General features: G+C 48.1%; 1 protein-coding gene across 2 annotated transcripts in view; it reads right to left on the bottom strand.

Annotated features, from left to right (window-relative positions):
* The window catches only part of tcf7l1b (transcription factor 7 like 1b), a 45,280-nt gene that overhangs the window by 1,901 nt on the left and 21,479 nt on the right, over positions 1 to 21,900 (bottom strand). For both annotated transcript variants that reach the window (XM_035380010.1, XM_035380009.1), the window contains exons 4-11: positions 14,001 to 14,084; positions 4,413 to 4,548; positions 4,215 to 4,317; positions 3,630 to 3,713; positions 937 to 1,083; positions 593 to 752; positions 326 to 433; positions 46 to 97 (exon numbers count right to left, since the gene is read on the bottom strand). In XM_035380010.1, the coding sequence (XP_035235901.1) occupies positions 46 to 97; positions 326 to 433; positions 593 to 752; positions 937 to 1,083; positions 3,630 to 3,713; positions 4,215 to 4,317; positions 4,413 to 4,548; positions 14,001 to 14,084 (874 nt within the window). The remainder of the gene's footprint in view (positions 1 to 45; positions 98 to 325; positions 434 to 592; positions 753 to 936; positions 1,084 to 3,629; positions 3,714 to 4,214; positions 4,318 to 4,412; positions 4,549 to 14,000; positions 14,085 to 21,900) is intronic.

Below are 21,900 nucleotides of genomic sequence, written 5' to 3'. Positions count from 1 at the left end.
CTGCGTATCTTCAGTGTAAGGGCAGAAAGAAAATGGCCGCCTTACCTTCTGGCGTGGAATCAGTCTTATTGTCCCTCTTCCTCTTTTTCCTCTTTCCCTGTACACATCAAATGAGAACAGACAGGGATGAGTCACACTACACTAAGACCACTATCATAGTGAAACCAAAGGAACATGACGGTTCCAGGCTCTAGTTACTGAGGAGATATCACACGTGGTTTACAACGACACGTTTCAGATGGGTGCACTCGAGCTATCTGTGCTCTGGGTGGCTTAAGCAAAGCAGGACGTGTCTGTGCGATGGCCTACTGGACGTGTCACTTACGTAGTTATCTCGTGCCGACCAGCCGGGGTATAGCTGGGAATGCAGCTGCCTCTCCTTCCTTGCCAGCTCGTAGTACTTGGCCTGCTCCTCGCGCGATAGCGAGTGCCACTGTCAACACAAACGGCATCAGAGAATGTCACAGTTCAATGGGAATGCACAGCGTCGTGAACAAACACAGGCACGCACAGTCACGCGACAGTCACAGAGAGACGGACAAACGCGCACACAGTCGCTTTCTCTCACGCCACCCTGGTGCTGTGTACTCACCCTCCTGCCCAGGATCTGGTTGATGGCGGCACTCTCCTTCAGGGTGCACTCAGCCACCACCTTGGCCCGCATCTCCTTCATGTACAGCATGAAGGCGTTCAGTGGCTTCTTGATGTGGGGCCTCTTGTCTTCCTCCTTCTTGGCTGGTCCTGGGGACTTCCTGTGGAAAAAACAGAAGACTTTGGGGTCAGGAAACGCCACAAAGGCCCCTTGTTGAGAGTACCCTACTGATTCAAACCAACTTCATTTTATCTGAAGGTACTGACTGAAGAGAGCTGGTCACTGCGGGTCCTGTCCAAGGGCAAAGTGGCGGAGCGAAGCGGGGGGGCTGATGAGATACTCACGAGTGCACGATGGAGCCGCCGCCGCCGTCGTTGTTGGGCTCCTGCTTGATGGCAGGCGAGACGATGGCAGGGTGAGGGATGCCGGTCTGGTGCAGCCCGTGGGGGTGGTGGGGCACCATGTGTGGCGAAAACCGACTGGACACCAGGCTAAAGCACAAAGAAACGCTTCACTGTTAGATATCCGCTCAGAGCCTCTTGTTCTCTTCTTTTGCTCTTTTGTATTAAATAAAAACTGTCACTTGAAAATGTCCATTGGATTTCCGACTCCCTCTACAACAGGGGTGTCTAATCCAACCTTACCTTAAAATGGCTGATGTGGGTGCAGGTTTTTGTTCAGAAACACAGAGTCCGGTGTCTTATTGCTGGGCTAAAACAAAAACCTGCACCCACGACTGGGCAACCCTGGTCTAGAAACAAATTAAACACGAAAAATAGCGTTCAGTTCTAAAGAGGACTGGATCCATTAAAATTTTGTTCAAATAATGATTTCCAAGGGCCTTTTTTTCGCAACCCATAAGAAAATGACGAATCGTGTTGTTGCCATGGTAATGGGGACCTGACAATTGAGCCCGGTACGCTCGCCCCCCGCTTCGAGCCGCAGAGCATTTCACACAGCCCCCAGCATGAAGGAAACCTGACGATGCAAATTTTCCCTTTCTCCAAGGTCTAGTACAATGGAGCACAGTCACTTAATGGGGAAAAAATGCAAAGTTCCTTGCTTCTCCACAATCCATATTTCCATGCAAGAATCCAACTTTTCCTTCGCTGGTTTAATATCAAATAAAAAAAAACCTGCCTGCCACGATGGGTGAGATAAAACAGTGCCATGAAACAGAATAGCAAATGAAGGTGCTTGGTCGTAAGCACGCTGGGGCCTCTGACTCCCCAGAAACATTCCTCTGGAGGGGGTGCTGGGTGGCTCATCAGGTTAAGGCACCCTTCTCCTGTGTGGACGGGACCCGTGGTCAAGTATCAAAAACGGACCATGTCACTGCCAACTGTGGCTGGCAGCCTCGTGGGGTGACGCTCATGATCGGGTATTCCAAATTGGGCAGAAAAAAGGGTAAAACCCTTACTTACTTGTACCCTCATTTTCTCATAAGCATGTGGCATTTCATCAATAGTTCTGATGCACATAACTATTCTAGATCCGAGAACAGGGGAAGGGATGGAGTTGTGGTATCCACCCCTCCTTTATAAATTCTCAGCACACGATTGTAGTCCTTTTCCTCCGCTTATATTAATTCTTGAGTCAAAGGCAGGAAAACGACAGATTTCTCATTAAAATGGAAACAGCTGCGTCCATAAAGAGTCTCGCGCAGAATGGGAACAAGAACCAACAACAACACCAAAAAAAAAAAAAAAAAAAACCAAAAGAAAAAAAAAAAAAAAAAGAACCCCAAATATAATCACTCTTGCAACTGATTTTTCAAGAGGGAAAGAAACATGCAAAGAGGTGCAATTATGATCAATTAGAGCTTTTAAAATGATTTGTTTTGAAGCCGGCAATGGGCTGACAAGGCAGTTCTCGCTCCGCTGGGAGACGAGAGGCAGCTCTCTCTTTTCCTCCCGAGTTTAAAAAGGGAGAAAAGAGTCCCTTCTCCCCCCCCCCCCCCCCCCCACCCCCATCAATTCCCCTTTCCTTCCGACTGTCTTCTTTGAACACAATGGAATTAATATTGGTGAAGCGTGAGCAGGAACTGCGCTGGAACGTGCTGCTAGCGTGCCAGCTTACGCCACGTGGGATAGCAGATCTGAAGACTTCTAAGCGAGGAGCGTCGACACAAAGGGCAGGACGAAAAAAATCCGTGACGCGCTAGCGCGCGCGGGGGGGTGTTGTAGTCGCGGGAACGCAGAGACGAGCCGCGCGGGCTACGCTACGGCGCCCGTCGAGCGGATAAACGCCCGCGCCGGGCTACGCGAAGGCCGCCGTTAATATTTCATCTCGCGCACGCAACCGGAAGGCTCGGTACAAACTTTCAAACCATAACGTTTCTCCATTTTCGAGAGCGGCGCAGGAAGCTCAATTAGATCGGAGGAAGGTGTCGGTTTTAGGTGAGGTTTCGATTCCTCCCGATCGATGGCGAAGGCTTTCTTCTCCGTGCGTGGAGCGGAGCGGCTCAGCGTCCTGGCTCAAGCGCAGATCAGAGACTTTCACATCTTTAATCCAACACGGTTTCATTTACTCAAAGAGGGAATAGCGAGAGGTTTTCAGGGTTACCCCTGGATGTGCGAAGCCACTTTAGAATGCTGATGGTCTCTCTCTCCATTCTCTTCGGAGAGCAAAGAGACCTTCTTTGTATTCATGCCAAAATCTGTTCTCTTGCTGAACATGCTCATGGTTAGAAGTCCTATTAAACTCAGAATGTTTGAAGTTCCCCCCCACCACCCCACCAACCCCACCAAAAATACAGCTCCAAATATACTACGGCAACACTGAAGAAGGCTTACAACGGTCGTTGCAGATTCACGTACTTGTGCACATTTTGTTTAAGGGTCATCTAAACAAGAGCTGGGACGTAATGTGACAAATCAGCTCACACCAAACAAAGTACTTGTGGAAGTCCACAACCGTGGAAAAATGCCAGGCACTCGGACAACCAGAAGAGGCACCACACACAAGAAGTTTTTTAAGTGAGACTGAACCGACCCAACTGACAAATGGGAGAGAAGCAGGGGGGGGAGACACTCACCTGGACATGGACGCATTCATGGCGAGCGCAGGATAGGGGTGGCGGAACCCCCCCGGAGGGATGGAGTACATGTGCTGGCCCTGCCTGGGAGCGAGGAGGCAGCAGTGAGAAGCGTATCGCAAACACATTAGACGCGCAACACGCCGGCGCTGATCGACCTCTCGTCAACCGCACTCTCGCGCCTGCAGAACAGCGCCGTCGCAATCGATTTTCAGCGCCGTGGCAAAACACATAACGCTCATTTTCTTGGATAATAATTCATTTTTTCGTCCCACCCCCCCCTCCCAACAGCCTCCAAGTAAGCTTCCTGAACTGTGTAGTATGTATTTCTGAGTAGTACATGGGTTTACGTGACAATAAAAAATAATAATAAACAGACATATGGACCGAGGTACCTTCACATACCAGTTAAAATTAGTCGACTATTGATTCAAATCCATTTTCAATCACTTTAACGCACACAAAACATGCACTAATAGAAACACACACATTAGCGCATGCGCGCACGCACACACACACACACACAAACACACAAACACACATGCATGTATGCACAGGGGAGAGAGGGGAAAAAAAAAGACTTACTGTGGAACCAGCCAGCCCAAGGGGTGTGGGATCTGCCCGACGGCGCCTGGAGAGAGGGGGTAGTACGGCGACAGCTCCGAGGGGTGGGGCGTCCGCGGGATGCCTGCAGGGGGCAGAGGGGCGGCGGTCAGACTCTCAGCGACACGGGGGGATTGGCTGATGGGCGGTGGAGTGCTGGGAAGGGGGGGGGGCGTGTACCTGTCTTTGGGTCGAGGATCTCCGGGGACAGGTGCGAAGGGGGGGTCCCGGGGGAGAATCGTTCGTTGCTGTAGGTGATGAGGGGGGTCAGCGGATGCACGTGGTGGGCGTGCTGCACAACGGGGACCTTGTTGGACTGCAGGAGGGAAGGGGGCGGGAGATTTTAGGATTAAGGGTAAGGATATGACGGAGAAAGATCAAAATTCTACAGCAAAACCAGTACAATTTCACGGCCAGTTTATGGCCATCCATCCCCATTTACTCCCTTGGGAAAAAAAACTCATCCCCCAAAGTATGAGCAAAGCAAAGCAGTACCATTCCTCAATGGAATCTAATGGGTGTGATGGAACAATCCTTTCGAGTGCTGAATGGCAGATGTGCTCGTTTGCCCTTGCTCTGCCTGGAAATAAACACCAGTTGCACAGTTGGCAGAGGTGGCCGAGAGCAAACAGGTCTGCCGACACGCCCAGAGCCCCGGCGAGGCTGCCAAAGAGCCCTGCAGGCTCTTCCACCGGTAGAGCCTTAATGGAGGCACGGCCCGGGCCTTGGACTAGCCACGGCCGCCGCTATCTCTGGTAAACAACATACGGCCGTGCGTGTGACGGGCCTTATGATGCAATCTGGACAGTCACCAATGAACTTCCCAAAAAAAAAACGGGAAAAAAAACAAAAAAAAAACAGCAACCCTGCCAAGACTATTACTGTCCATTGCTCGAGGAGAGAACTGTTTGTTCAGCCCAAAGGACAAAACAACTGCGCCTCAGAGCCAGGAATCGCAGCTTTGAGAAAACACCCCCAAACAAAACACAGGACCACTTCGACCAATCTACCAACAACTGTTCCATTCCACTAGAGCACTATCATCAACTATGCATTACTACCTCAGTACCATCTCGCACGAAAGGGGGCCAAAGGTCCAGTCCTACAGGAGGAAATCAATCAACTGGTCTGTGTTTTTGAACATGCCACTTAGAAACAGGTTGTCACACAGCACCACACACAGATTTTTCATAAGAAATTTTAAAAACAAACTGGAAAAAAAAAACCAAAACAAAACAGAAAACTATTAAACTATGCCAATCTGGGAAAGCGATTTCGCTAACTAGCGGGGAAAAGAGGGAACCGCAGCTGGGGCACACCTGCCTGGCACCGGAGGGGTTAAAGCCGCCCTGTTTTCCTGAAGCCGCCGCATTGTTATTCCAGCTATTTTAACGGTGGCGGGGAGTGCCAGGAGTGCGCCTTCGCCCAAAAAACCGGGGCTCAAGTGCCGCTCGCAGACCTGCCCGGGCTGATGATGATAGCAATAATAACCAGCGTCTCTGCTTTCATTAGGCTGCGTCCAGCGCTGCGCTTATTTCCCCTGGCAGTCCCGCTGAATGGGCCGCTTGTTGGACCGGCCTGTCACATGGGAGGGCCGGGGGAGAATGGAGTCTTGTTCCTTGAGTCTAACCTCCCCCCCACCCCCACCCCTCACCACCCCACCCCCAGCCCAACTCCTTCCCAGGCAAGCGCGTTCGACCTCTCCTCCTCTCCTCTAACCACGGCGTTTTCTGCGAAGGAACAAGGTTTGTATTGAGCGGTCCCGGGCACCCGGTCCATGCTGCCTAAATTGTTCCAAATCTCTCGCGTGCTTCTACCCGACACACAACTGCAGCCCCATTTCTCCCCTTTTCGATGCCATGCAAACTTTATTTCGCTTTAATGTTTGCATTCAATCATTAAATAGTAACTGTAATAATAACGGGGCTCAGCAAGAGGGAAGGACACGGGAAGAGCTGGAGAAATTGTTCCTACAAAGACCCTACTGCAGGGGGGGGGGGGAAAGAAAAAAAACCCCGCCGGTTTCCTGTGGGGGTTAAAACATTAGGGGTTTTGTGCCACAAGGTTCAACGCTTCAACCCCGGCCGTGCGAAGGTAGAAAATATTCACTGCATTATAGATACTGCAGCGCGCCCCTGTTTCCAGACCCTCAGACCTGGATGCCAAGACATTTTGGGCAGCACTTCAGTGAGAATTGGAAATTGAAGTTGTCAATAATTAATAACCTGGAATACACTGCTCGCGTGTTAACACCGAACTGATGCTGGGGATTGATAACAAATTTTGGCACGCCGCGCTGAAGAATTTCAACCAGCTTTTGAAAAAATAAAAAATAGGGAAAAAAGCTACATTTCGTGCAAGTCAAACAATGCCCCCGAACAGCAAGTCAATTTGCTGTAGAACAAACACAAGAATATTTCAACACTACTTACCACTTCTGTGTTTTCAAATGCTTAAAAATACCTTCAAATATTTAAAAAAAACATCCTTACAGCCTACATTTGTTGGTCCTCCTTGTTTACAGAGGGGAAGAGAGCACAGAAAGAGAGGGAGGGAGAGAGAGAGAGAGACCGTGATAACTCACACTCTTTTTTTGACTGGTCACCTCATCTGGCCGTACAGACCACTGGAGCGTGAACAAACAATGTGGTGAGCAGCATTCCTCCCGGCTCAGCCAATCGCGGGGCCGGCGGCCCGGCTGGCAGGACGCAGGGCAGAGTCAACACGGCCCGTTTAGCTAAGCCTGCGCGCTCACACTCGCACCCGACCGGCGGACCGAGCCTGCCAGCCCGGCCCCGCTGCTGGGGGCCAGACGGACGGGCCGCCGGGGGCCAGAGAGCAGTACCTGTTGCTGTGCGGGAGCTAAGCGAGCCGCGTTGGGGACGGAGATTTCGGAGATAGCGGGCGCCCTTTAGCCCTGATCCCATGGCTCTGGCATTATTGACAATGTGGGGACTGAGGTTCTGAAGTCAGGTTGCAACTTCCATCCTGACTACTGGGGCAAGATATGGAAACAACTACAAAAAAATACTCATTACCAAAAGAAAGCTGGCGTGCAGTAAAGACTTTTCAGTGAAATCAATCATGTATCATCTGACATAAATGTGAAAAGTGTTCCAATTCATAATTTCATACCATTGCTAAAATTAGCTATGAGGTTATGGCAATGAAAGCATGTTATTATAATAATAATAATTATTATTATTATTGTTATTATTATTATTATTATTATTATTGTCATTAATATTATTAAAATTTCTAGTTATGAAGGTGAGGAACAGTAAGAGGGAGAAAAATACATTATAGTTTGAATATCTGGTCTGAACACTGGAGAATGACAGAGAATGACCTCACACAGAATAGTGCATTTACAACAACGGGTCAGCTACCATGTTGTGAGAAACCAGCCTTCTAGACCACTAAATCAATGAGATCATGTGGAGGCCTGTTCAAATCCCTGCCAGATAAAAACAAGTCCTTTAATTTAGCCGGCCAAGATGGACTACTCCTAACTGACACACACTCCATTACATTTACCAGTGCGGCCGGGGGGGTGCGGCATGTGGCAGGCAGAAAGGAACATTAAATTGCAAATGAACATATTGCCAATTCGAATCACTTTCTCACCGACGTTCTACAAATAACCTATATGTACCTAAACAATGAGCTTATACCATCAGATACCTGGTGTCATGAGAAATGTAAACTTCATGTTTTAGGCACAGGCACACACTTTAGGCATTTAGCAGTTTGGGGGTTTGGACCCAGACAAACTCTGTGCTGTGTGAACAGAAATCACATTCTTTAAATCGAGCCAGGAGACAGGAAAGCTGGACCAACACAGAAATGCCCCACAATGTCTGCTCGTCCCAGCTAACCTGGGCGATATAAGGCAAAAATGGACATGGTTACAGGAAGGTGAAAAATAACAGGAACACGCTAAGCCAGTATGTGCACAAGGTGCCCATCTGTGGAGCCATTTTACCTGACAGAGGCAAGAAGTGCCTGTACCACGCTAGGCCGCTAAACTTGGAACACAGCTAAGAAAAGCACGGTCCTTGGCCAGTGTGGACGGAGGGGGTGGATTTCATTCAAGCAAACATGTTTTTGGATTCCCCACATCTGAGTTGAATTACTAGACAAACAGCCCATGGGTAAGAGAGCTCAGAACAAACTGCGTAACCCTCCGAGCTTTGTGTGCCTTCTCTGCTACACGATCGCTTCTGGGTGGGAGGAGAAGCGAGCCTTTTCTAAAACTCCAGGAAAAGGCTGAAAAGAATCCGCGGTATGCCGGAGAAACCTGAGCCTTGTTTGTCAACCCCAACAGGAACCGGACGCGAAGGAGGGCTGACCGCGTCTCTCGCGCTGAAGGCTTTGTCCCGCAGGTTAACCAGTCATTCATTATGAAGAAGTGATTCTTAGTGTCTTGCCAACCCCCCCCACTCCACACCCCCCACACCCACATGCACGCACACACACACAAACGCACGCACACACACACACACACTGCCAATGTGATTCCAGTTGCCAAATGAAAAAAATAGTTGATGAGGAATTTGGTTGTATCTCATTTGTGAAATGACACCAGTGACACACCTACCAGCTCACAAACCACAAAGTAGATCAAGATGATTCCACTGACACTTTAAGACACTGATTATAAGAAGAATGTGCCAAAGTCATATTGTGTTTCAGTGACTGTAAAACAGAACTTAAAAAAAAAACTCTACCAACCAGTCTAAATAGTTACATTCAGAAAAGCAGCCATGCAACTGTCATCAGTTAAATCGTGCAGAAAGTGTTAAAGTGGGGAGACGACAAAAAAAAACACTACTATAACGAGGTGCCAGGGCACTGAACAACACATTGTAGGGATTTTGGGTTCCCTTTCTTTCTTTTTGCTTTTTTTTAAGAGACAGAAGAAGCATCTCATCTCCTAATCCTTGTTAAGTCCATTGTGACGCCTGGACTAAAATTCCTCCATTATTCTCTAGGCTCTCTCCATTTGTTAAGTTTCTACGCTGACTGCACCGGCCTTATTTAGCAGTCACAAGGGGTAGGGAAGGCCCTCGGGGTCAACGCAGAGCAAATCTGTGAGAACAAGGATAAGGGAAGAGGGGGGCAGAGGTTCTGGAGGTGCAGTGGGTCCAAAACGTCCCGCCCTGCAAAATCCCTCGCTTCGACGGCTCTCGGGCGAGCTCTCTGCCGTTTCTAAATCGAGCCACGTATCAATATGCTGCCTGCGCTCCTCCAGGCCTTTGATTTCCTGAAGAGCTCTGGCGGGTTCGATGTGTGACGCAACGCAGGCAGCTCTTGGAGGAATTCCAGCCAAAGGTCCTCTCACAGAAATGTGGGAAAAAAAAGCTTGGGACCGACATACCCCCAGAAAGACCTGCACACATTCAACCGTAATGGACGGCTAAGTAATGAGCCATCTCTGGAATGCCAACCGCATTTCTGTCCATCTTCAGGCCCATAAAGTCAAACCGTTTAACTGGCAATTTGGTGACATCCGTAATTTCTGTAATTTGATTTACAAGAATGAGTTATGAGCCTGTTTGCTGAAGGAACATTACAAGTTCCTTGTCTAAATGATTAAACTTGATAGTGCAGCACAAATTCCTTCAAGTCCTGTCAAATGGTGGGGAGGGAGGGGGGGTTCAATTCCGAACTCGTCAGCACACCTCGCTGGGAAGGTTAACCCGGTCCAAATTCACAGCTATGCTCAGGACACAGTGCAGTCACGACCACTGGTCTCCAGCATGACACTGATGAAACTTTATGCGTTATCTGCTCTGGTAATGGGTGGTTTGCAGGTTCTTCTTTTCGCGAACTGACAGATGTGAAACAGCCCTTGGTACAGCCCTCCAACCAGACAGGCATGTCAAACCACTGCCCCGGTCCCAGCAGAGGTCACCGCTTTTTACAGCAATGTTTCACTTCTGTCAGTCTCCCGAAACTACAGCCGGGGTGGCAGAGAACTCGCAGCTTGGAGCCAAACAGGCCCAAAAACTGCTGACAGCCACAGAAACAAACCAAACAAAAGGGGCGGTGGTCTTGGAGAGCCGCGGACCGGCTCGCCTTGGTCAAACACAACAGCGCAACTGGCGGACAAAGAAGGGGGCGTAGCGGGGAAGCGTAGCGAGGAAACGGAGCGAGGAAGAGGAGCGAGCACCGTACGCAGCGCGGACGCCCCGTATCCGTCCTCGGGCCTTCGGGCCGGGCCCAGCGCAGCGAAGCGTCGCGTGGGTGAAAACCACACAAAAGGACGAGTCTCCGCACCGCCACCTCCGTCAGTCACACCCCAGACGGAGCAAACACAGGCAGCGGAGCAACAGCCATCGCCAACGCGCTCCCCGTAGAGGAAGAAGCCCCGTGGAAAATTCCTGCACTTCACCTGCGGCACGCTTTTCACAGTTCACTTCTCCCCCAAAGGAAGAAGGAAAAAAAAAAAGTACCTTCTAACTAAAAAATGAAGATAAATGCCAGTGGAATTCAAATAATTAATACGCTGAAGGGAAACATGAATGCAAGGAGGACGTGTATAGACACTGGCATCAGCGTCTTAACATGAACAAACTATTTTTACATAGAGAAGGGATCCACTCCATCTCTTTCCACATTAGAACAGGGGTGGAACATGAGTGGACAATGTTCTGATTTTCAGGCTCCGAGCTATACAGAAATGAGCTACTTGTGAAACATATTTTAATACATTATTAAAAGGATGTCTGTACATAAGTATTCGTAGGGGCTGCACTACTCCCAGGTATGTCATAGGAAAGACTGCAGAATATCAAACACTGCACTCGCTTTAATTGCAGAATTTTGTATTCCAGTCTCCCAAGGTAACAGGCATCTTACGTTCACGGCATACGTAGACAAGTGTGTTGGCAACAACCCATAGAGGGAAAAACAAATAGATGTAAAATTCACCCGTCTGTTTTTCCAATACAAATAACACTTTCACCAGATTCAAAAAGCAAATGCTCGTAAGATAACTTGAAACAACGCGGAATTAAAGGCCATCGGAAAGAGACGCCGCGCCGTCGGAGACGAGGGCAACCGATTCGGCGAATCTGGATGAGCGGAATGGCGGAGGGAGAGCGGAACCCCAGTCGGAGTGCAGCGGCGCTCGGTGATCAGACTCAATTAGTCGTGTCTGAAGATTCTATTAGCGTGGAGCAGATGCGTCGGAGCGTTTGAAGATCCAGACTGCAGCAGCCCTGCGAGTCCAACACGGGCGCTACTGATGGACTGACAAGGCTGAGTCTCCCACAATGCATCACCTGCCCCCGCGCTGCCTTTGATGTATTATTCATGGTGAGGCAGCACTCTGAACGCAGGGCTTAGATGAGGGGATGGGGGGGGGGGGGTGTGCGGGCACTGACAGGCTCGCTCGCCTTCCCTACTCCCCAACCCCCCTTCTCCACCCCCAACACCCACCCCAACACTCACATACCACCCAAAGCAATGCCAACAGAATGCTAAACAAACCTGTCTCCTGAATAATTGAGAGGCTCGGACTGAGCCGGCTCACCTAATTAGCATACAGGCCTTATGGACCCAATCTGCACAGCGACAGGACGGGCTTCCGCGAGGCCTTCTGCATCCAGCGCTTTTCTCTTTTTCCCCGTTCCAGAACCTTCCGTTTCCATTTCCACAAACCGAGGAGGAAGAGAAACGGCAGAGAGCCCGGGCATAATAATAACGGCGCGCTGTAGTCTGTCCGTTTCACGGTGTTTCCAACGATAGGAAATCAGATGAACAACTCGATTTGCTTCTAGAAGTCCGGCCTAGCAACTGGTTTTTGAACATTGCTCACTACTAACCAAGTGAGGTGCTTCTCCACATGGTGCAAAACAGCATCAACTGCACCTCACCAAAGATGGAGTTTTAAAAAAATCTTTAAAACAAAAATGGTGAAAATATCACTTACGAAATAAGGGAAAATGAAAAAAATGAGTGAGTGAGTTTATGTATTTATCCGTCCACACAGAAATCAATGTCCAATAAAAACTGCTTGCAGAACTGACTGCATGCTAGCCATCATAAATATTCAGTACTTCATGACCCTGCGAAAGAAATCCAAATTATTGCACGAATACGAAAAGCACCTATTGTAAGTATGCCCTGTCCTTTCCCCCCCGGCCCCCACCCATTAGGCCCCCCCTCTGCCTTCATGGGGCCCTGAGCGGTAATCCCCGCGTCCCGGCGCACGCCCACCCGCTCCCCCGCACCCCCCCCCCCCCCCCCCGCCCTCATTAGTGCAGGCCTGCAGGAAGGGGTCTCCTAACTCCGCAACGCGGGGAAATGGGGAAATCAGGCTGGCCCGTTCTGTTGAGACGGAAGGAGAATGGGGGTTCGAGGCATGGCCGCCGTCCCGCCTGCCCCTAACAAAGGGGGTGGGAGGCGGGAGGGCCCAACAGGCAGGCTTCCACGGCCGCGGTCAGGCCGCCCGGCTCTGGGGAAGAACAGCCCACCCCTCAGGGCTTTTTACTGGCGGTGTGTGAAAGTCGGACTCAAACATTCACATCGACTCCTCAATACCCCATTCATTTCCCCCTAATTTAATTGCTATTAACCCCCTCTCTGCGTATTCCAATTTTTTTTCGCAGAACCCACAATGCAGGGTACATGCATTTCATAATGTTATATATTAAGTAAATAAAATTTTTAAAAGCCCATCCTCGAGGCCAAACCGTGGCACAGGGAGAGCTGTGTCCCGAGGACAAACGTTTGGTGTGCGGAGAGGGTCGCGGCGAGGTCGGCGCTCATTGTAATAAAACGGCTTTAATTGGATTCCGATTGAGACTGAAGTGACCTACACAGCCACCCAGGAATCCCTTGGGCGAGAAGCCCCCCGACCACCCCCCCCCCCCCCCCCCCCCCCCTGCTGGAACCGGGCTCCCTCCGCCGCGCTCAATGATCACTTTGTCAAGGCGGGTCATTGTGTTTACGAGACCGCGACAAACGCCCGCCGCGAAAAACTGCGCTTCCCGAGTGGATAAGTGGCCGCTCGGGGTGAGTCCCGGAAGGTTCTCCGCCGCGGTGTCTGGACGGGGTACCAAAGGTCAGGAGTCACATCGCGGCGGTCGCTAATCCATTCAGGGACAACTGCGAGCCCCGGTCACCGTTGTTCCAAACCCCCCCAAAAAAATAAAAAATTAACTTCTCCCCCCCCCCAGGCAGGCGGGCATAATATAGACCTAATCAGCATGCTACGCAAATCTTGCGGCTAACTTCCTCAGTCTGCGGGATCTCAAAACTCAAACGGGCTAATCTGCTCCTGTCCCCACGGCACCCCGTCGCATGTTTGAATGACCTGACCGAACCCTGGTCAAGCGACACCGCGGAAAAGTCAGGTACTGTTTTGCCACAGGAGGAGTGCTGATAAGGCAGAGATAAAACCATGCGTGTTCGTGCACATGGGGAAGTCCTGTTGGCTGCCATTTAAAAACAGGGACATTTAAAGGGCCAGTTGGACAAATGGCGGGAGACGGAAACAAAACAAGACTGTGGCAAGAACAAATCGATGTACAGGACAAGCTATTAATATTTTATGCCTCTGAAGCCTGCATAAGGCACTGTGTCCTTCAGGATCATAGTGACATTTTTTAGGGGGGGGGGGGGTGTGTGACAGAAACCAAAGGGGTTGGGGGGGGGGGAGGTTTGAGTGACAGGAACCAAAGGGGTTGGGGGGGGGGGGGGGGCTTTGAGTGTTGAGTGACAGGAACCGAAGGCCAGCAGCAGAGACGGCGCACTCACCAGGTGTCCTGGAGTGGGCGATCTGGAGTCCTTCAGACCGGCTGTTCCTGGAACGTCCAGCAGCGGCCATTTCATCTGCAGGTACTGCGGAACGAAGAGCGAACGCAATGAGCGACTCCGCAGAGACGGCGGTACACGGAGAACAGATACAACACAGAGATGAGCTCTGGGAACAAAGCATGAAGCGCTTAACATTCAAGAAAACAAAAATTAAAATAAATCTGGAATCTGGGCAAATGCAATTCCTGTGAACCTCGACTCTGACATCATTGTGTGAACCAGAAAATATCGATACGCACTATTTAACAAACAGAAAGGAGCACGGTTGCTCCCCAGTGAAAAATAGGCTAATTAACACCACAACCTATTTGCTATTGTAATGAAAAGTGTACAAGGGAGCAAAATACGGCAAGAGTCATTGATATTTACGGGACTACAGGTAGGCTGTGGCTATTACCACAACTTAAACTATGACTAATTCTGCAATGGTGACATCTGTCTTTAGTCACTAGAGGCAGAGTAAAGTAGACTGAAGCTGGTTTGAGCGATTTAGTGTGCTGATGCTGCTCACTGCACAACAACATGTACTTGCCTTGTTTGTACTACAGAGGTATGGCTGGATGACAAAATGCTCACTGATCACAAAACAGGCTTGTCCACTTAACTTAGATTTGAACTGGTAGCCACTGATGGGAGAATGGCACCAGTAAGGACTATGCATTTGCGGCAGCCATTTTTAGCTTTGGGGTGACTGTCAGTTGAATAAAAAAATTTTAAAAATCACAGGTGTCCTTTTTTCCCTTCCAAGATAAATTCTACTCTGCATGCTAACATCGCTGGGTCATCCAGTCACTCATCTCAAATAAATAACTCTCTGCTTCACACTTAGGGAGTCACTAAAATGCGTGCACAGTCAATTCCCTGAAAATAAGATTTTTCTATTATGGAGCAGAAGAGAAGGTCATAAATACGAAACCGTAAAAGTCAGCGGAGAGCCATAAGTCTGACAGCAGCTCTCCGCCACCTGTACGCCTGTGAGTCTGTGCTGTGGGAGTGGGACGGGGGTTCCAGAGGTTGTGGGGGGTGGGGGGGTGTGAAAGCCGCGCACCGGTGGGGGACTGTGAAATCGGGGTTTGTCGGGGAATGTAGCGCAGCGAAGGCCCAGCTGTGGGCGCCCATCCTGGAGACAGCTGGGAGGAAGTCCCATCAAGCTCTGGGAGAGTGGGAAGGTGGGGGTGGGGGGGAGAGGGAGGGGAGGGACTCGTCTAACCAATGGCACCCTGGTGAATTACATTGGCCTTTTGACCCACGCCATACTAATCTGCTTTTTCTCCTCTCTCCCCCCCCACCCTCACTGTAGATGTTATCAACAGCCGTTTCATGGGTGTGCGCAAGCAAATTTCTAAAAAAAAATTTTTTAAACATGGCCATTCTCTGGAGTTTTCAAGAGTTAGGTCACTATTCTCAGGCCTGTTCTCCATGGACTGGGAGATCTTGCGCTGAATGGCTAGTTTTCTCTGCTAAAAGCAACAATTTGTAAAATGGGCTTTTTCGTTTTTCTTGACTCCCATTACTGGTGCTCCAGTGCAGAGTTCAGCCATCTGGTATGTGTATCAGTTAAACACCAGATATATCAGATTTTCATGCGCACAGGCTATTTTTTTTCTATAAAACCCTAGGATTTAAAATTAATTTAACAGCTTTTGTTAAGCTTCCCTAGTCAAACACACGTACGCGAAAACGCAAACGCACCAAAATCGCGTATCATATTCATATACGAGCTGAGTGAGCAGGTTAAGCAGTTATCGTGTTTGTGAACTGAAGCTTCCAACTGAAATAAGAATAGCTACATATGACCGCAGGGCTGGCAAAAGCGGCAAAAATCACCAGAGCAAAGAGCCATAATGACAGCATGGTTAGGTTAGATGAGGCTTCATAATGTCAGTGAATAATCTGTTCCACCTGCAGAGGCTGGGCCTCATCAGCGCATTAGCTTTTCTCCCAGCTCCCTTTGCTGCTTGTCTGGCAAGCACATCATTTCCTGTTTCCCAATATCAGTGTTCTGCTGAGTTGTCACAGGGGTCGGCTGTTCCCTACACACACCATTTCCTAGGGGCCATTTTATAGTTTCACACCTCAGCTCCACACTACGCTGCTGCAGCTTCACCAGTCTGTCTTCCTAAACACCACCAGTAATTTAAAAAATAATTATAAATTTCTTTGTGTGGATCTAGACCTGCAGCACACCTGATTTATGCTTAATTCACAAAATAAAAATGCGTTTCCCATGGACTGAACTCAGACCACTGTACATTCGGGTAGTTTATTCGGAAACAAACCAAGAGTTCCTTACAACTGTACACCAAAACGTTCAGGAATGTTACAAAAGAAGAAGAAAAAAAAAAACGTCTGCAAAAACTGCCCTGACGATGAAAAAAAAAAATCTATCCAAGTTTACCAAGGGTTAATAATGATTTGCACAGGGCTGGATTTTTAAAGCTTCATTCATCACTGTGAGTTTGTTGGGAGGAAGGAAGTTTGGATGACTGCGGGTTAAAAATGGAAAAGACATTATAGTAGAGGGGAAAACGAGAGGGGAAAAAAACATTTTCAGGAACGAGTTTGTCGGAGCAGGCAGAGGGTATTGTTTCCTGACAGCTGGGGGGCCAACAGAGCATTGAAAGGAGGGGGGGGGGGGGTTGGGCAAGGCCCCCAAGTCCCATCTAAAGAGGGGGAATTCTTGAAGTTTGCATCATTCCTCTTCATTTTTAACAGCCAGCCCAAGGGCTGAATCAGGAGAGGAAGCCACTGGGCCTGTGTCCATACAGCTGTCAGCAGGCCGTGGTCATTGAGGCCGCTGGTCGTCCATTCAAACCCTGCTCTGCTCTGTGTACACTGCCTGGTAAATCCTGCTTTCTGCAAAATAACAGATTTCACTGTCTAATCTATGTCAATCATGAGGGTCCTTCCACACGGGCTTTTGTGAGCACTGGGGAGACTCTACCCACTGCACTTACCCCCCCCCCAGCACTCCCTGTCCCTTGTCTGACAGCTCCTGTCGGGATTTTGGCACATGCCCCCAAGCACTTTCTGAGTCTTCTATTTTATAATTGGTACTGTGCTCCATGAACAGTCTGGTTAAAACACCCCAAAACAACACAGTCAAACTGACACCCCTACCCCCCCCACCCCAAACAAGAAAAACCAATCCTGTCCCATCGCAACCAATCACCCCATCTCGCTTACGCACATGCACACGCACACACACACACGCATGCGTGCGCGCACACACACACACACACACACACACACACACACACACAGTGGGAGAGCCAGTGGAGTGTGGGGGCCAGCAAGTTTCAGGAGACACGGAAGGAGAGCAGCCAAAATAAACAGACGGGGGTCTGGGGAAGGGGGCCACAGTGGAATCGCATGTGAAAATCATAATACTTGCAGCAGATGCTTTGCAATATGTTTTGCGGAGTGAAAAAAAATAATACTACTACACATAACCCCCTAGTTGCAGTAACAATCTGCAATTGAGTCTTTTCTTTCAACACACATAAAAATGATGGACCAGCATCAGCGTGCATCTTTGGTCAAACCACAAAACATAACTAAAGAACTTTAAAAGTCCACTGGTGTAGAATTACAAGTGGAGCAACCTCTGCCCCCCTGTGGAGTTTGTTCAAACAACTAAGACATAGTGTTCTAGATTTCTTCCTACCGTACACATGCTCTCTGATGCAAGTCATGACAGATGACAAAAATATTTAGATTTAAAAAAGCATGTTACTAATCACTTCTGAAAGTTAATAGTCTGCAAACAAGGCATCTGTGAGAAAAACAGTCAAAAAAAGTCAATGGGAACAATACCGTTATAAAAAAAAAAGTTGTGTAAGTCGCTCTGGATAAGAGCGTCTGCTAAATGCCTGTAATGTAATGTAAAATAAATAAAGAGTAAATTTAATTTATAGCCACCTTGAATAATTTTCTCCAAGTCTGTTAAGCTCTTCCATCTACGCCGAGTTCTCAAGATGCTAGGTTGATCCAAACGAAGCAAGTTGGCTTGTAGCAAGGATATGCCCTATTAAACTGTCTGCAAATTGGCACAAAGTAGACGCACGTCCGAACGGCAAAGCTCTGGTCAGCAAAATTAATTTCCGACACACGGGGGGCGGGGGGGGGGGGGGGGGGCGAAAAAAAAAAACAAAAGGGAATCGGAATTTGAGAAGCGCTCTCGGCCAGAAACAACGCATTTTGGGAATGACCCTGTTTGGGGGTGTTCACTCCAGCCCACTCCTGCAGCAAAGCGCTGCAGAAAGCCTTAATGAGATATGGCTGCCCCGTAATGTTCTGCAGGTGCATTTCATTTCTTTTTGAAATAAATACGAGTAGGCTGGCATGGCTCTGAAGAGGAGCGGGGCCAGTGTTTCCGCACAGAGACGGATCTAATGGGCAATGCGGTACAGTACGCCAGGCAAGTTGCAAAGTAGGCAGCAAAGAAAGTACACTTGGAAGTTTTTTTTGAAACTATCTGCTCTACTTTTCGAAAACCGTTCCGTTCCAGTGTGTTAAAGTCTTCCAAACTCCCTCTGCACTCCAGATTTCATAATTAACATCAGAAGGGTGAGCAATTAAGGCCAGGCACAAATGAAACAAAGGTGGCAAAGTCTCTTCAGAAATACCCCCCATGCCACCCCCCACCCCCCCCTCCCAAAAAAAAATAAAAAAAGACAGAAATGAAGCCCTTTGGTTTTTGAGCAGAGAGAATACAGAAAATGCTCTAGGGTACACTGGCTGCCAGTGTTTGCTTCTAATTGTTTAATTTCTTTCATGGAGCAACAGGAAAACATGGCCAAGCGTCTTTGTCATCCCCGCAGAGTGGCGCCAGCCTGCCAGCCTGCATGGGCCCATCTCAGACGGGCAGATGTTGGGACATTTGTTGTCGAAGTAAGTCACCGGCTCTGCCAAAGGGACCGAGGAACGCACGCCCTGCTCCCAGCAAATAAACTTCTTTTAAAAAATAAGACATAAATAAAAAAACTAACAAAAATATACTTCATCTTTGTCACACAGAATAGAAACCAGCAGACAGACAGGTCATAAGACCACAGGAGTTACCAGTCTATTTTTTAGGGAGCAAGTACAAAGAAGTAGAGCAGGCTGCGTGTTAAATAAATGTGACACAAAGAGAGCAGGCAGGCAGCCACTCAAAGTCCACAATCTGCACTTAACAGCTCTTTATTTACATTCCAATTACCTTCGTTCGCATAGCAAACATACATATGTATCACAAAATTACAGGGAAAAAAACACAATGGCCCAAAATACTTGGAGAAAGAAATATAGACTATTTGCATTCATGCTTATTTTATCTAAGATTGAAATCTCTCTGCAATGTTTTTTTCTTTTTTTTTGTGGGGGTTGGAGGGGGGGACCTTGACGGGTCACAAACACCACATTGTCACATCCCCCTCCCAGAACAGGTCTACAGGAATGTCTCCGTGGAGCGGGCCCAGCAGATAATGTCAATCACCCGACTCGGAGCGAAGCCCTCCCTCTTGCTTTCTTTAGGGCCCCCTGCTAAAAACAAATGGGCCACACAGTTTGCCGTAGGTGGACGTGTTAATGATCCTCTCACCATACGAACAGCAACCGCAGACAATGGGTTTAGAAATTCTTGCATGGGAGCTCCCCCCATTGTCCGTGTGTTTTATTTCACCTACTTATGCGAGCCATTGACACCTCTCGCTGGCCCATGCAGGAGATACAATTATCAGCCTTCGGGGCAAAAGCAATTTCAGTAAGTACTCCCACCCTGTCTGTGAGCTTGAATTCGGACCCATTGTTTATGTGCGTTGTGGGTAATTACACAAACAATTCTTAAGCAAACGATAGCCCTCATTGTGCTAATTAGTAATTAATTGGTGGGGAGAGAACTAGGGTGTTTTTTTTGTTTTTTTTTGAGTAATGCAGGCTGCATTCCTGCCAACGTTAACAGAAATAGCTGAAGCAGGAAAAAGATCTCTTTATCCTGTCTACAATTGTGTGGATTCCTTTCACAGGAAGTTGTATGCAAAAACAACTTTCAGAGTTAAAACTTATCTTTAAAAAAAACCCTTTCCAACTCCTCTGAAGCAGAACAGCAAACATGTTCTGAGTTGACCCCATGTTCAGAAAAAATACCAGTTATTTATTTTCAAATTCAAATATGCCAAAAATGTCAGCGGATTACTAACAATTATGATTAAGAAAATGCACGACCTGAAACTGAAGGGGTGAAAAGTTATGGTGTCTGACTATAGCATCTCACGAAGAACCCCTTAGCGTACAATTAAAAACGCCTACAACAAAAATATTAATCATCTGGCAGATATTACCAATCTCAAGCCTCGAAAACAATCATATTAAAGTGTTCATTGTTATAACCACAGAGTTTTAATAGTGTTTGACATAAACAACAGCAGTGCCAGCGCATTTCACCTCTGTACGTTTCCCCCGCGTCGAGTGAATTGACTCGTCCGCCTAAATAGATGCCTCGAGTTAACCCCTTGAAAAAGGAGCAGTCTGCCATTACACTCAGAGGAGGACACGCCGCGTGTTTAAGGGCAGTCCCAATCAGTACTTCACACAGAGCTGGGTCCGGAGCAGCGAACAAATGCTCCCTCTTGATGTTAACTGGGAAACCTCAGGATGATCTATTCTAGCCCATTCCAGCAAGTCGGCACCAGTACATTAGTGTTGTTAGCTCTGGTGCGTAGGCATGTTTGACTTGGCTAAACAACTTGTTTGCAGCGTAGCAAGTCTAGAAATTTTAATGTTTTTTTTTTTTTTTTGCTTTGTGCGCTGACTACCGTCCATATCTGTCCTGCCCAATTACACAAAATGCATTATTCTACCAAACGCACTGGGCTTTAACAACCTTGTAAGACATGACAACTGGGCAGAAATAGAAATAAAAAGTACTTTGGTGCAAATACGTATTCAATCATTAGACAAACAGGAAATTTCTATTCTTGATTTTGATGTGTAACAAAGCCATACAGCTCACACTAAAAAATAACCAAAATAACCAGAAAACCTTTGAGTATTTGTAAATTTGAGTTCATGAGCGCATTTTTCTTCTGCTGTCCAAAATGGAGCCCCTTTGTGATTACCTAAAATAACCTAAACTGTATCAAAAACCATGTTGCTAAAGGGAGAAAATCCCCTGTTAAATGTGAACACAAACCTATACATACGTTACATGGGTGGGGGGGTTACATGCTGACCGTTGTGGCTCCTGATATGACACTTGCATCTGCTAATGGCTACCGCATTGTAAGTGTCCATTAGTACATAAACGGGTGAAGTTAAGTGACTGCGACAGGGTTAGCCCCTCAGCTTGCTAGGTCTCCATTGTGACCTAACTGCTCATCCTGCACTCTCATTCACAACTTAAAAAAAATAAAAAAAATGGGTCAAAGGTCAGCCATCCAGAGTGCAAGGGTATCCATGGCAACATGGCCTATTTAGGCCAGGCACATAGGCCTCTTCAAATGCTCTTGTACACAAAAGAGCTATTAGTGCAAAGAGGGAGAGAGAGAGAGAGAGGGGAGAGCAAGACTGTACAGGAGACCATGCAAGGGACGGTTGGAGAAGGCTGGAGAAGGATGAAAACCTCTCAACCAATAGGTTTCGTGCCGCATAATTAAAAATCCATCTAAATCCAGCATCAGAACCTTCATTAGAGGCCCACGGCCACTCAGCCACCACTTCAGCAGATGTTCCTCACATGTGGAACTTGACCTGCGGTGATGTCATTTTCATCAGCGCTCATTACCGGCTAGCAGAATCTAATTCTCAAAGTTCACATGCAATTTGCCCACACACATCAGAATTCAGAAACGGGCAATTG

The sequence above is a fragment of the Anguilla anguilla genome, chromosome 10 (genome assembly GCF_013347855.1).
Source record: "Anguilla anguilla isolate fAngAng1 chromosome 10, fAngAng1.pri, whole genome shotgun sequence".
Taxonomy (NCBI): Eukaryota; Metazoa; Chordata; class Actinopteri; order Anguilliformes; family Anguillidae; genus Anguilla; species Anguilla anguilla.
This window is presented reverse-complemented; position numbering and strand designations above follow the sequence as displayed.